Source organism: Camelus dromedarius, chromosome 31 (genome assembly GCF_036321535.1).
Source record: "Camelus dromedarius isolate mCamDro1 chromosome 31, mCamDro1.pat, whole genome shotgun sequence".
NCBI lineage: Eukaryota > Metazoa > Chordata > Mammalia > Artiodactyla > Camelidae > Camelus > Camelus dromedarius.
The window spans coordinates 23,702,972-23,719,204 of NC_087466.1; the positions used below are offsets into that span (position 1 = coordinate 23,702,972).

General features: G+C 51.9%; 1 protein-coding gene across 2 annotated transcripts in view; it reads right to left on the reverse strand.

Annotated features, from left to right (window-relative positions):
* Nucleotides 1–7,413: 7,413 nt before the first annotated feature.
* STX2 (syntaxin 2) overlaps nucleotides 7,414–16,233 on the reverse strand; it is a 31,637-nt gene continuing 22,817 nt past the window's right edge. The window contains exons 9-11 of one of the 2 annotated variants that reach the window (XM_031442465.2): nucleotides 14,755–14,865; nucleotides 12,673–12,797; nucleotides 9,522–9,587 (exon numbers count right to left, since the gene is read on the reverse strand). In XM_031442465.2, coding sequence (XP_031298325.2) covers nucleotides 12,717–12,797; nucleotides 14,755–14,865 — 192 coding nt within the window. In that variant the 3' untranslated portion in view covers nucleotides 9,522–9,587; nucleotides 12,673–12,716. Of the gene's footprint in view, nucleotides 9,588–12,672; nucleotides 12,798–14,754; nucleotides 14,866–16,233 lie in introns of both variants that reach the window. The other variant, XM_031442466.2, reaches the window with a different exon arrangement.

Below are 16,233 nucleotides of genomic sequence, written 5' to 3' on the forward strand. Positions count from 1 at the left end.
CTGGCCGCCCTCAGCTTCCCGAGGGAGAATCATTAACCAGACTGCGGTCCTGCGGGGCCTGGGGTCAATTCCTGCCACACAGGTGGTTTGTTTGCATTGTTCTGATCTTGGGAATTCCGCAGGGGCCCTGACTCCCGCAGGGCCTCCGGACAAGCTCGCCACTAAATCGTTCACTCCTGCTCTGGTCACCTACGTGTCTGTGCCCCCTCCCCATTTCCAATAGGATTACGGACGCCACTAAGCATTGTGGGAAACTCCCTCGGGTTCCCTTCCCAGGAAGCTTGGTTATTGAAGCCCAGGCCCCGCGTTTTATTCCACCTATTGACCAAAGAGTCCCCTGCTGTCTTGGGACCCTTCACAGGCCTGAATAGGCTGCTTGACAAAAGCACTCCCGGCGGGGATGCTTTAGACAGTGCCTCCTACAGGTAACCATTGTCTGTGGATTATTCACGTGCTGCTAGCTTCGCGGGCCTGGAGCTCGAAGGGGCCCGCCTTCAGAAGCAATGATAAACAGCTCTTAAAGGGTCGCACAGGTCAGAGAGAAACGGGATTTGATTGACACGGATTCTATTGACCCAAGGTTTTTAAGAAAACAGTTGCCAAGGAGAAAAAGCAGCCACATTCCCCAGCTGGGCAAAGAGCCTGTGCTCGGCGGCTGTGACAGAGCGCCCTCTGCTGCTCACTCGGCGCTCTGCAGGCCACGAGAGCAAAGGCCGAGAAAACCCCAAGACGCAGGGCAGAGGCCGGGGTCCCGCTCAGTGTCCCCAGGGCAGAGGCCGGGGTCCCGCTCAGTGTCCTCAGGGCAGAGGCGGGGGTGCCGCTCAGTGTCCCCAGGGCAGAGGCGGGGGTGCCGCTCAGTGTCCCCAGGGCAGAGGCGGGGGTGCCGCTCAGTGTCCCCAGGGCAGAGGCGGGGGTGCCGCTCAGTGTCCCCAGGGCAGAGGCGGGGGTGCCGCTCAGTGTCCCCAGGGCAGAGGCGGGGGTGCCGCTCAGTGTCCCCAGGGCAGAGGCGGGGGTGCCGCTCAGTGTCCCCAGGGCAGAGGCGGGGGTGCCGCTCAGTGTCCCCAGGGCAGAGGCGGGGGTGCCGCTCAGTGTCCCCAGGGCAGAGGCGGGGGTCCCGCTCACCGTCCCCGGGATGACCTCACTCTCCAAGCCCTGCGTGGAGAGGGGACTGTGACTTTGTTAAACGTGCTTTTACTGAGATGTAATTCGCACACCATCGTAAAGGTGGAGCTGGACGGCTTTAGTACTTCTGTAGTTACACATCACAGTATAGATGCACGATGCGTCGCCACAGCCCAGTTCTAAAACACTTCCATCGCTCCAGAAAGTTCCCAGGCCACCGCGGAGCTGCCTTCTGCCTCAGTCATCCTGCCTGTCCTTAGAAGCCTCACATGAGGGAAATCCTGCAATAAATAACCTCTCGTATGCAGCTTCCCTCACTGCACGTAATGATTTTGCGGCTCAGCCTCGCTGCTGCAGGACTCAGTAGCACCCCCTTTCATGGATCGACCACGTTTCATTTATCCCCTCACCTGTTGGTGGACAGGTGGGTTGCTTCCAGTTTGGGACGATTACGAACAACGCTGCTGGGGTGGGGAGGGGAGGGGAGGGGAGGGGAGGAGATAGCTCAGTGGTTGTGTGCGTGCCTAGCATGCACGAGGTCCTGGGCTCCATCCCCAGTACCTCCATTAAGATAAATAAACCTAATTACCTCCTCCCACCAAAAAGCCAAACAAAGAAACAAACAAACAAAAAAACAATGCTACTGGAAAACTGTGTGGACAAGTGCGATCGTATGTTTTCATTTCTCTTGGGTAAAAGCACCTAGGGGTAGGCTTGCTGGGTCGTGGAAGACTGTGTTTAGCTTGTTAAGAAAGTGCCAAATTGTTCTCCAAAATACCTGCATCATTTCCATTCCCACCTACAAAGGATGAGGTAAGGGAAGGAAGCTGTCCCGGGATTAAACTTTGATCAAGGCAAATATCAAAACAGGTCATTGACAGTTTCCCCATGTCCTCGCCAAGCCTGCCCACACACACCCGCCTCCCGCCTTGTGGGGGTGGACTCTTTTCTCTGGACCTGTCCCCCATTCTGGGGGCTAAAGACCACTTAAGAGGTCCCCCCTCTATCTATCCCACATTTGACCCACATTAAGTCCCTTGGTTGCAATTAAATCAGCTGCAACGTTTAAATGCAAGGAAAGCTCGCGTTAAGACCCAGATGTCCAGCTTCTCCCAAAAACGTGGACATGCTGGCGACCCCGTCCCGCACTCCAGGCGGAGCTGAGAGGCCACAGCTGCTTCAGGAAAATCCCTTCATTTGCATGGTGTTTTTGCTCACACAGGATGCAGTCTCGCTTTCTGGTACCCAGCATCCTAATTTGCCACCTGTGGCCACCCGAACTCTCTCAAGTCTGTCTGAGTGGAGCTGATACCGACCTTACGCAGAATCACTATTTGGTGAATGAGTGAACAAGGGAACAGTGCACCCAGGCTCTGGGAAGTCGGGCACCGCCCTGCCCCCCGAGGTGAACCGACGGCCCCTGAACGAGCCCGCTGCCGCCGGCGCCCCGCTCGCCCGGCGTCTCACCGCCCACGGACCGCTCGCCTGCGGTCGCAGGCGTGAAGCGCAGCGTCGCGGCCCCCCTCCTGCCAGCGCGGCGCCCTCGGGTCGCAGGTGAACACAGCACACCTGTCCCGCTGCTACACTGAACGAGGTGTTCCCAACTGACCGGAGGCAGAACCAGAGTCTGCCAGGTGGTCTGGGGAACGGACGGGTCATTCGCCCAGTTGGTCACACTTACCTGTTTATCAAGCAGAATTTCATTCTCATGACAGGTACAGAGACCCTACCAGGCGCCAGGTGGAGGTGGTCAGGGGGCAGAAAGGTCAACAAAGGCAGTGCCTGCCCCTTCCTGGGGGCCCGGCAGCCCTTGCTGCAATGGTGGGAATGTTCTGCATCCATGGGGTCTGTCCAGCGGGGCAGCTGTGGCCACACATGGCCCCCTGAGCACCTGAGGGGTGACTGGTGCAACTGAGAAGTGGATTTTATTTTATTTTTATTTTAATAGCCACCTGTGGCTAGCGGCTTCCCTATGAGTGTAGATCTAGGAGGAAACAGACCCCCAAACTAGAAAAGGCAGGAGAGAATTTTTAATGTTATTTTCTTCCTTCTGTACGTCCATCACAAATTTTCAGTTAGCACCAGCTGTGTTGGGGGTACCATGTTCGGCACTGGGGATACAGCAATGAACAGAACAGAAACAGTGACCACCTTGGTGGAGATTCCATTCCAGAGGGGGAGGTGAAGACGAGAAATTCGTGAAAGAATAAAACAACTTCCTGCAGAGACAAGTGCAGTGACGACAGCTAGGAAGGGAGCGCTGGCGTCCGGGCAGGGGCTGCGCAAGGCAGCTCTGAGGAGGTGACGGTTAAGCAGACCTGAGTGGTAAGCAATTACCAGCCAGGCAAAAATCGACGGGAAGAGCATTCTAATACATGGAGAATGGCAGGTGCAAAGGCCCTGAGGTCCGAGGAACAAAGGGAAGCTCTAAGTAAGGCTACTGGAGAGTGACCAGAGGGGATGGTGGTGGGAAACGAGGCCTGTGAGGATGGCCGAGGTCAGATACCCACCAGCCAACACCCAGACACGATGCTACCCCAAGAGCTGCCAAAACCCGTGTGGTTTGACGGACAGCTGCCCACAGACCCAAAGGATGTAAAGTTTGGGGCCAAAGGCTGTTACACTTACCTCTCCAGAGTCTCCTACACAAAACAAGAGACAGTGCAATAAACTCCTTAAAAAGAGTTTTCAATTCTGATATGAATAGATAAAGAAGTTGTAGTATATGTGTACATGGTGTGTATACACACACACACACACAATGGAAAATTACTCAGCCATAAAAAAGAATGAAATAATGCCATTTGCAGCAACATGGATGGACCTAGAGATTATCCTATTAAGTGAAGTAAGTCAGACAGAGAAACACAAATACCATATGATATCACTTATATGTGGAATCTAAAAAAAAAAGTGATACAAATGAACTTACTTACAAACCAGAAAGAGACTCACAGACATAGAAAACAAACTATGGTTACCAAGTGGGGAGGGCCTGGGAGGGATAAATTAGGGGCTGGGGATTAACAGACACACATTACTATATATAAAACAGATAAAAAACAAGGACCTACTGTACAGCACAAGGAACTACATTCAACTTTTTGGAATAACATATAATGGAAAAGAATCTGAAAAGAAAAAAATGCATATATGTATGTATGTGTATAACTGAATCACCTTGCTGTACACCTGAAACTAACATTATAAATTAACTACCCTTCAGTCAAAGAAAATTCTTAAGAGAAAATAAAAATTTTTGTTATGTAAACTAACATATGACCAGCAATATCACGCCTAGAAATCTACCAGAGAAAAATGGAAACACGTGTCCACAGAAATGCATGCACACAGGTTCCTAGCAGTGCTATTTGCAGTAGCTAAAAACGCAGACAGCTCAGAGGTCTGTGCGCTGGGGAGCGGACGCACACGTGTGGGGGTACCCTAAAAAGCAGTAAAAAGGAACCAACCACGAATCCATGCTGAGAGGTGCTCCCGTCCATCACGCCAAGCGAAGGAATCTGGATGTGAGACTACGTATTATGTGATCCCAAGTGCAGGAAATGTCCAGAAAAGCCGTATTTATCAAGAGAAAGCTCTACCTGCGCCCCCCGGGCTGGGGGCGGGAGGCAGCGATTAGACACAAATGAGTGTTTTTTGGACGGTGGAAACACTCTGAAGCTGGAAGGTCACGATGATCAAACAAGTCTACAAATTTACTAGAACTCGTAGAATTATCCAGTCACGATGGATGGCTGCTCGGCAAATTATACTCAAAACGCAGCTGTAGAAAAGATGGAAGGCGTGGAGGCAACGTACCCCTCCCCCCAGGCCCGCAGCCACGTGGAGCCCTCGGGCCGCCCCACCGCACCCAGGCCTCCAGCACGAGCCGCGGGGCTCGGATTTGCACGTCTGGGGAAGCACAGAAGGACCAAGCCTGGGTCCCACAAGACCCAGCCCTACGACCCAAGGCCACCGGCCTGCAGCGGGACCTTCTGGGGGGCTCTGAGCCCAGAGGGAGCAAGCCCCCTTGGGGCACACGGGAAACAGGTGGAGAGCGTGTCCGCACACCGCCATCCTCCGCGCCTCCCGTCGGTCTCGCTGGTCCACGCTCCCCGACTCCCGGCCCCCCCCACCAGGTCTTCACGGAGCCCCCTCCACCCGTCACCCACGCTCCGCACTTCAGGCGGCCTTTGCTGTCCGCCCCCCCCCCCCCCGCGGCACTTGCCGCTGAGCCCCCGCTCAGCTCGCCCTCCGCCCGCAGCCCCCCCCGCTGCCCGGCCACCCCGCTTCCCCTGGGCAGGCTGGACTGTGTCTGCAGCCGCTCTTCCAGGCCGCTCGCCGTCAGGGGCCTCCTGGCTGCCCCGTCCACACTGAATTCCGTCATCTCGCGGCACAGCCTGGACCGGCCCAGCGACGCACTCCATGCGCTGAAAACCCAGCCGGCAGGGGGGACGTGGCGGGAGCCGCTGCCAGTGGCGCTTGTGTCCCGGGGTCGGGGGTGGGGAGCCGCCCCCGAGCGCGTTCCTCCGTCAGCCTCGCCGAGGGCTGAGGTGAAACAGCCGTCGCCCTGGGCCGCAGTCTCCCACCCCCGCCCTCCTTCCCGCACCGGCTGTCCGCACGCTTCCTCTTTGGAAGCGCGAGGTGCACGCCCGCCTCGGAGGTATCGGGACACCGGACGCACCCGCGTTTAAATCCCGCGCACGTTAGCCCCTTGCACGCCGCACGCACAAACTCACTTCAACAGAGAAGCCGGAATTTGATGAAAGGACTGCCGTGTGACACGACCTGCGCTCACCGTGTCCTGTTTCGCACCCTGCAAACCAAGCGGGGAGACCCCGGCTTCGGCCGGCTGCGCTCCAGAGCCTGGCTTTTCCACCGGTCACAGCAGCGCACCGCCCTCCGGAGCCATTCTTCTCACTGACTGTGCTCGCGGGACTCGTGCCGCTGTGCCGACTAAAACAGCAGCCCTGGGGGGCCTCGGTCCCCGCAGGCGTCCCCGACCGTGGCCGAGCACACAGGCCACAGCCCTGACAAGGCGCGGACTGCGGCGGCCGGGCCACCGTCCAGCAGGCTGCCCCGACCCCCTGACCTCCCCTCCCCGCGACCTCAGAGCCCCTCCCCAGGGCCCCACCCACAACCTGGGCCCCTGTGACACAGGCGACCCTGACCCAGGACCCAGGACCCCTGACCTGGGCGCCCCCCTCAAGCCCTGCCTGTGACCCAGGCTTGCCCCTAACAAGGGCCCCCCTGACCCCCGGGTCCCATCATTTAAACTGGGGGAAGGACGTGGGCTTAGATGTACTGAAGACAGTAACAAAAATTTGCTGGAAGAGGTGCGGGTGAGGTCGTGACCACTGTTGACCCAAGAGCTGGCCCCGGGCATCGGAGGCCTCTCGCCCTGCCTGGTTCTTGGCATGTCGGCTCTGCCCCCGTGGGCACTGCTGCAAGGACGCACCCTGGGACAGCGGGTGCGGCGGGGGCCCCGGGACGGTCCTCTCTGTGAAGTCTGAGAAAAGCGGACGGCCAGCGAGCTTGTCCCCCAGCCCCGGAGACAAGCCGCGGAGGGAAGGCAAACCGCCACCACGCACCTGGGCGGTCGCCTCCCCCTTCCGTCCCCCCGGCCTCCGGGACTTCTACACCCGGGAAACTCCTGAGGGAGCGAACCCAGAATGTTTGTTTGGAGGATAACCTTTGTATTCTTTAAAAAGCATAAACAAAGGAACACATTTACTGAATGCACAACCAAGACTGCAATTTGAGCGGAAATCGGCGGAGGGAGAAACCGAGGAATGGAGGCTCAAGGCAAAGCGGGGGCTCCCCCTCCATGAACTGATGTTCTCCAGAGCCCTTCTTCTTTCTTGTTTTTAAATTCTGGATTTTGAACATCACTTTCCAACATGGTTAGAATTTCAGTCAGGCTTACGGATTAAGGAAATTCCACTTAATAGGAAAAATTCTGAAAGAGGATTAAGGAAAGTGTAGAGGACAAATAACTCAGAACTTGGGCTGGGGGGGGTCACCTTCTTAATAAACGTTCATGAGAACCTGTCAGATTGACACAAGCAGGGAGAGCCGGTGAGTGGAGACACACAGCCCGCGTCCCTTGGGTTGGCGTTTGCTGTAAACTGGAAGAGCTCAGGTGGCCTCCTTAACCTGCCCTGCCGACACCTGAGACATGAACCACAGAAGCTTGTAGTAACAACAACAATAATCATCAAAAACGTATCAGAGACAACTCACATTTCCTGCTCACGTCGTGCTACTCTTCATAATAACGGCCACAGGTAGTTTTCTTAGCAGAACAATTTATTAATGGATATGCAACAAAATATCTCCCAAAAAATCTTTCCAGAAATAACAAGGCAGAAAGTAGATTTTTTTTTTTTTGGTTCTGAGAGCTTTTTAATGTAAACATGAAATATCTGAAGAAATGATAAGAAGTAACAAATAAACCTGTATAGACATTTTTAAAACTCTGATTTCAAATAGGCACTTGGGGCTTAGTCATACAAAACGTGTTACCTGATGAATGACTTAAACGTCTACATAGGAACCAAAACGCATTTCTGTAACTTCAACTGTAAAACACAAGTTCAGTAAGTACTACAAATCCAGGAAGAACGTCTTGAAAAAATACAGTTAAGAATTATGATGAAAGGTGAGGACTAAAAAGACTTACGTTGAGGGGAAAGTAGAGCCCACGGAGACGGGTCCCCACCAGCACAAAGCTCCTCTACATGTGGACATAATCACGAAGACAAGTAGGTGCACAGAAGTCACATTACATCAGCATGATCTCCAAACACTTAAATACCCTTCAAGACAAGCTGTACCTTCCATGTAAGCACGGATCACTGGGCATGCCCCCCGACGGGCCACTCAGAGATCCAGGGCCTGTGTCTGGCAGAGCCAGAAGACTCCCAGCGCCGTAACTCTGAGCGCACCGTGATGAGCAGCTAGGGAAGCTAATGCACGGGCACAGGCTGCGATCACAGCGAGGCAGGCAGACGTATGTGTGACGTTCACACTTGCATTAAGTAAGGAAGACAAGGTTCCAGACTGCTCCAGTCACACTTATTGTTTGGAATCAAGCACATCTATACTAGTTTTCAGACCGAACATTAGAAGACAGTCACGTGCCTACACTGTCACTTGCAGAAGTAACGAGTTAACTATATTTGAGTATCCTTCACGTATTCATTGAAAATTTCGACCAGATGCTGTCTTACAGATGTCCATTCACTAGTAGGAGTCCATACAGTTTACAAGTCTGAAAATAAAGCTTATTATTACACTAAAACAAAGAACAATACAAATGTTTAATTATCACAGATTCCTGTAAACTTTGGGATTCAGCAGAATAGCAGGCACTTAACAAGAACATTTACGTGATCTGTACAACAGTTTAAATTCAAAAGAATTACTTAATTGCCTGGGAATAATTTCCTTCAGTTTAAAATTTGGTTTTATCACTGTCTTAAATTCAGACTTCATTAGCATGAACAGGGAAACACAAACCTTGCATTTTATGGAATAAAAGAAGAGACCGTGTCTTCACAGTGCAGTACTAATTTATTACCTTGGGTAATGGGACGGGCAGGACTGGAGCTGAGGACAATAACTGAGGTTTTCCTGGAGGCTGTAGGTGCATTTAAACCTCATATGTAGATTTTAACAGAAGGCACTCAAAAGGCTTTTGTGGGTACTTTGCAACCCATGGGTTCTATGCCGCTGGCAAACTTTGTAAACAACTGTGCAAAGATGGCTCTAGTATCCTGAAGCTTTCTATTTCTTTTAAAAGGCAGTAGTTAATATACAAAATTGGAGTAAATTAAGATGTTAATATATTAAACAATTTATAAACATTTAAAATTATAGATATCTTACAAAACAGTTCTGTGATAATAAAAATAATTTTTGCAAACATAAACAAACACGAATTAAACATAGTACAAAAATGTCTTTTAATCAGCATGTTAGCCAGGAGAGGGAAGAAGGTCTTAGACCTGAAATCTAACAGCTTCATAACATAAAATACTCCTAATTGAACTTCACATATATTTTTAACACTGAAGTATTAAAAAAATTGAAATTTTCAATAATTCCTTATTTTAAGGCCACTGAAACAAGGTTCACATTGTTAAATCTCTGTGGCGTGTTATTTCGAGTCCAGGGATGTTTGGGTTAACTCATCATACCCATTATGCTCACGGTGTGTTTCACCAGACAATACATTCCGTTGTGCTTTTCCTCGAACTCAGTAATGAAAGCTCAGCACCGAGCACTCCAGGGCAGCGCCTACGATTCACTCACGAAACGGGAAGGCGCTGCTGTGCTGCAGGTGTGGTCCGACTCCAGGGGAAACGGCTCTTGGAACATGGTTGCTATGACAGTGTCGTTGCTAGGACAATTCCAAGGATCACAAGCAAAATAACTACACAAATAATAATGAACACCATTTTCTGCAAGATAAAGAAAAACGTTAATTAACTCACAAGGTATCAAAGGCAGGCGATCACTAGTGATATTTCCTAACAAAATCCTCCTGGAATTAGAGATGCTTTAAAATACAAACCCGCCATCAAGGAAGAGCCCCCAGAGGTCGCAGAAAGGGGAGGGGCAGGGAAGGAAAGTTCCAGAGGCAAAGCACTAAGGTACAGACACATGGACATTAAGTTAAATGAGTGTGATGAGCTAAAATACGTATCATTAAAATAACGACCACTTACTCCTGGAGGTAAAAGGCAGCATCTACTCGGCACGCGGGTTCCTGATGGACACTCCCCACCGGTCACAACAGAATCCCAACCTGTCGGTTCTCAGATGCATTACACATCTTTTTAAAACTTTAGCTGAATCTATTTCTCACGTGCTGAAGAAATCTCACATGTACATACACTCTTTTACACTGAGGTACGATGCACGTGTGCAAGAATCAACAAGCCACTGACTCAGTCTTGGGCTGCATCCATGACCCAGAGCAGGGCACCCCAGCGTTCCACTTTGCTTTTAATTAACAAGCATCCTTGCACAGTTGAAAAGCTAAACCACCTTAGGAAATCTAGTCTCTTCGAGGACACCTGTCTGCGAGAGAGGGGAAGGAATTCACACACACGAAAGGCACACCCCACTGTCCGACTCCGATCTCTCCCTGTGAGAAGCAGAGACAGATTGTTTTCGATCACGGCCAACAAATGTGTGCCGCATCCTCATCCAGGAAGTCACAGCCGTGACACGGGCCGGCCCTCCACCCACACCAGCCTGGTGAGAGCTCCGCTGATTCCTGCAGGACTCACGGAGGCCAGCGTGGCCGGGCCCCTCTGTAAACTCCCACGCCCGTTACTCAGCACCTAGGGATCGCTGTCTTCAGGATCCCTGTCACTCCCTCAAATCCAGTGCTGCTTGTCAAGATCACGTATGTTTCTTGGAGAGCGAGGGGTGCTAGCTGCCTCGATGCATCTCCCTGTGAACCTTGCTCAGCCTTTCCAGACACACTTTCCCCAGGGCCCATCCATCTCTCCTTCCCACCAGCATCCATCCTTTGGCTCCAGAACCTGCTCCGCGTACCCCAGTTAACCTCCCTCGACCCAGAACCACCTCAGAGAATGAGGCTGCTCTGACTTCCACCCCATCGAGGCGAAGGCTGATTGTTGGGGGCTGTGTGTGTGCACTTGCTCCCACGCCTGGCCCTCAGCGGTGCTGCTCTGAGCTCCATGGCAGCTGGGTTCCTGCGTCCTCAGAGCCACATTTCTAACAACCATTCTCGTGCACTCTCCTGCCAGCAGCTCCAGCCAAGAGCCTGGACTTCTTGGTGGACAGGGCACACCCTTGAGAGTCAATCCACCACCCACTACACCTAAATCCTTGGCCAGGTGCTCCTAGACAGAAAGCCAGGCATCCCAGCCTCCCTGCAGGGCTACAGGGACCAGGATGTCTGGGCCCAGCGGAAAGCTGTGCTGAACCACTTGCTGAATAAATTAGTTTTTCAAAAGTATAATCAGAGACATCAACCACTGCATTTGTATAAAAAAAAAAAACTGCTGGTGTGTACTTAGGTGTGCTTCTTATTAGCAAGATTGTCTTGTGTTCATTTGTGCTGAAAGGCATGAAGGCAGACCGGCCGGCCCCCGGGGACACAGAGTAAGCAGCCCCCCCACCCCAAGAACGACACGGAGGGGAGCCTGCCTCTGTCCAATGGCAATGACCACAGCCTCCATCTCACTGGGGCCCATCAGAAGCTAAGTTTATCTCCAGTGTAAGCACATCCAACTAACCATGTGAACTAGGAAAAGCTGAGAAAACACATGTTTTATAAAGAATTATTTAAATAATTTAAAACACCGTTATTATTAGTGAAGGAAAAAGCACATAACCATTTTTTCCACAGAGGTAACGGGAAAGCGTTAGGGAAGATACAAAAACATGCTGCCTGATACGAACAGGGCGGAGAGCGCTCAGCCTGCCCGCTTCCACGCCCAGCGCGTGTGGCGCAGGTCTCTAGCGCGGCGTGCGGCTCCCACGACGGTGCGGGGGCAGCAAGGGCCGCGTCTGTTAAGTGCGCGTGCTAGTGCACGGGTGCTCGTGGCGAGGGACACCTCTTTTTTTTTTCTTTTAAAGTGCCAAGTGTCTATCAAGCCAGCACTTGCTTTCATGACAAAATAATGAATCCATCAAGGACTACTTGTCACAATCTAGGTCCTCACAAGTTTAATCGCAATGATTATGCCAAACATTTTAGAATAAATAACTGGAATGCCCAAACCTAATATACAAGATGACATTCTAACTTCAAAGTACACAAAGGATGATTCCAAATGCGTAAGAAAACCAGAGGAAAAACAAAATCCACTGAAGTTTGGGGAAAGGGGTACTCACGGTGAACAAAAATAAAGATGCTCTAAATAAAGAATTGAGTATCTTTTGTATTCACAACTCTTTAATTAACAGGCATGCTCACTAAAAACAGTTTTCCCTTTAATACAGCAGCACTTAAAGCAAACGACAAGCTGCCAATGGAAACACGTTAGACAAGGTATTTTAATTTCATTCCGTGATTTCATAGCGCTCGCCCCATTCCCTCTAATTCCACAGTGACAATGGTGAGTAAACAAACAGATTTCACAAAGTGACTTTTGGGTGCTGCGCGTGTTCCAAAAGTCAACCTTTAAGAGATAAATCCAATACTAAGGGTTAGTTTTTTTAACTGGGAACGAATCCTCGCTGCTAGGATGGTCACACTTAGCGGAGCGCTCGCTGCAGGGAGGGCGAGCCTGCCCAGACCGCAGACACGAGGCCGAGGAGCAGCAGGGGCGGCTGCCGGCCGCACCGCCACGTCTCCGCAGCACAGGGGAGCCGAGGACGCTGGTTTAGAAGGAGCTGCGCCCAGCCTCCACTGTGCTCAGCACCTGACGGCCGGAGACCGGGGCTTGGAGGTCGGGCACACGCCCCGCTGGCAGGCTTGGATTACTTTTCAGTGTTTTTAAAGTGGGCAAGCTACTAGTTAATTGGGCGAGTGAATACAAGCAGATTAGTGGATTAGTTACTTACTGCCGCGCGGCAGAGAGGCACGCACACCCAGGGTCTCCACGTCATCATTTGCCAACTGATAAACCAATAATTAGAGCAATTACAGCCACCAGAACCAGCACCACAGCAGCAATTATCCACTTTTTCTGTCAAAGAAAGGCAAGCTGGTTATGTCACGGTCAAGTCCACACCCCACATTAAAAGGCATCATTCATTTAAAACAAGACAATCCATCGGAATTGGCTTTAGAGCCTAAGGCACGGGACAGCTGACTACTTCTCAGCCCTGGAGAGAGCGCTTTTCCACTTGCCGCAGTCAGGCGGCCGGCAGAGCCTGCCTCGGAGCCCCTGGAGTGCTGGGCCACGACCTCTCGACAAGTTTCTGGTGGTTTCTGACATGGGCAACTGACTTCTCTTCATGCAGAGAGAAGCCAGCTCAGCAAACTAGGAAATCAGTTCTCTGCGGGATAAGCTAAGGCCGCCCCAGCTCCCGCCCTCCATGTAAGCCACGTCACTGCACTGGTGCCGCTGGCCTCCCAGGGGCTGACTCGGCTGCCCCAGGACCGCCACCATCACGCTGGCCAGTAGCCCAGCAGCCCAGCAAGGACACACCTGAGAATCAGAGGGAGTGCTAGCTGGTTGTGTGGTTTGGGGTGTCAGGCTGTGAACCGGGGAGACAGGGGTGAGTTTGGGTACGAGCATCATGTCCCTGACAGCGGCTGCCCGGGAGCGTGCACGCCCATCACCTGCTAAAGCGAGGCTCCCCCCGCCCCATTCCGGGTGGAAACATACGCCTCCACCGCCTCCGAGCTCTGTGAAAGCAACCGGCTTCTCACTGGAATCCTCGCTGGGCTGACGTGCTGCTTAGGTCATGGAGAAAAGGAAGGGGCTGCCCTTCCGAAATGCTTTTTAAGGGGAGTCCACTTCGTGCCTGGAACTGGCCTGAGCACTCATGCCCCGCAGCCCCTCACTAAATGCTTTTTAAGGGGGAGTCCACTTTGTGCCTGGAACAGGCCTGAGCGCTCACGCACCGCAGTGCCTCACTCTGCTTTAAGGCTCAGTATGTCTAAAGGCGTAACGCAGAATAGCGCAAGAAACTGTCTTACGGTTCAAGATGACTAGCCCATCAGATAGTCCCAAGAAAAAGCAGAGTGCGGTGCCGGGCAGGCTGACATAAACCCAGACACGCAGCCTCCTATCTGAGAATGGCTACGTACAGCTGTTATAGGTCAATCTCAAAATCTGACTTTTCGTCCTTCCTGAACATTCTGCAATGACCTCTTCACGGATCCTTCCTGACATCACACTGGGAACCTTCCGCCCAAGGCACTGAGCAATCGCCTCTAAGAAAGGCGTTGTCAGCCCAGTGGCCGCCGTGGGGAGGGGGAGGGTGACACGCTGAAAGCAGTGTTTGCTGCTTCACAGTCCTTCCCCGTAGCGGGGAGAGAGACCGAGAAGGGCTGGGCAAGGACACGCGATGCCATGCACAGCTCCCCGTCCCTCAGTCAGAACTGAGTTCTGCTGTCACTTTTTCCTGAGAAGAGCTTTCGCTCACACACCACACACGTAAGATTCAGATGAAGATGTTAAAACGCGTGTACAAAGCTTAAACGGAGACGCTACGTAACACGTTAGCTCCACAGTCTCCAACAACCCTCTATTCTTTCCTCCAAACCAAAGGATAAGCAAATAACCTAAATAAAAAGTACAGTGTTCAATTCACTGCATCGTATGTGTAGCCAACGATTCTGGGGGCAGAATTTCCAGTCCCATTAGTTCTGTACCTCCTGCCAAGTAATGACCCAAGAAGCAAACAGAGAACTTCAGGACTGAAACCCGTCCAGCTGAGAAAAGGGAGAGGAACTGACTGTGGTTACGAAGAGTTTTCATTACTTAGAACCAACAGGGTTCAGGCAGCATGACTTAGCTGACAAACTTCAAACATCTTAGCAAAATAAGGAAGTACTTCAGTTTTAAAACGAAACTTCAACGTAAGATGCTTTTGTTTCTGGGAATCCCTGGGAAGCAGGCCCACAGGCAAGTACTAGCACTCAGAACCAAGGGCAGAGAGAAACGCACTTCAGTGCTTGAAGACCGCACTCACCCTTCGCGCTTTGCTGTGATATTTAATAGCTTTCTTCGTTTCTTCTTTAGCATGTTCTACATAGTCCATGGCGTTCATAACGTTTTTTTCTATGTTGTTGATCATTTCACCCTGAAAGCAAAAAGTTTCGAACTTAGAGGACATTTTTAAATGACATAATTGTGCATCTTAAGACGTCCACACAGCAGTGATGTTTCCACAGGGACATAAGGTGCATGTAACTGGGACCGAATTTTTCACATTTACAAAAAAAGATGAGACCATTACACATGTGCCAATACAAAGTAGTCAAAATCCAACCTGCCTTATGGAAAGAACGAAAAGGGATGGGCAACCGTGCTGATGGCTGAAGGTGACCCACACAGACTCTGGGATGTGCTCCAGCACGGGACACTCTCTGCAGCTGGCACAGGAGCGAGAGGCGGCTGCGACAGCGAGCTAACACCCGCTGTCATGCACGCGCAGCAAGCGACAGAGAGAGCCAGCCTCCCTGACGGGGAGGAAGCTGCTGTGATTCCTTTACAGCATCAGCAAACTAAGAGGAGCGTATGGTTGCCACTCAGGTGACTAAAATGAATGAGCAGAAACGTAAGGTGAGATGAATCCAGGGAGACGCTAGAGGAGAAGACACACTGCCTGGCTTTCTGTCCACAGCAGCCTGCGGCAGTGGGGAGTGGCGCACAGTCAGCTTACTCATGCCCAAGCGTCAACCTGCTAGTAAGTTCTAACTACGCACACATTTTAAATAGGCTGTGTCACTAAAATGCAACACTAACAGACTTCTAAAAGGAAAAAATGAAGAAAAGCTAAGAACACAGCAATTTTTTTCTACTGGAAATGAATACGATACATTTGACATAGAGCAATTCTAATGAAAAGTCCAAGGCACTCCAAAATCTTCAGTAATGACAAAAATAATTAGTTCTCGTTCTTACCGTCTAACTAGTTTCCTTTCTGAAAATGAGAAGCCGGTGGTGGCCAGACTCCCCACTCTCCCCTTCTGCACCCTGAGCGGCAGCAGGTCCACCCAAGCAGGAAGGAGGGAACCTGCCCGTCCCCGCCCCACGCTGCAAATGTCGTCACACACTTCTGTGACAAAGTCTCTCAGGTAAACAGTGTTCTTCAAAAGGTCAGTGATGATGTGGAGAATGAACCCGGTGCCTGGATGGGTCCCCAAGTCTCCTCACATCATAATCCAGGCAGACACAGAAAACAGGCCGGCAGACCTGAACCTTCTCAGAGAACCATCCCGGCCGGCAGGTCCTGCAGCCAGGCCCGGTGGGAGCAGGACCTCACAGCGCGGCCGGCTGCCCCAGCGAGGGACCCTGCGCGAGCCTCGCGGCCCTCGGAGAATCACGGAGGACCTTACTCAGGGCCACGAGAGGTGGCGCAGCAACCCGCCCGCCCAGCAGGGGCCGCCGGCGCGCGGCGCTGGTTCCCTCGGCCCCCACAGGGTCCCCCTGCCCATGCCGTGGACAC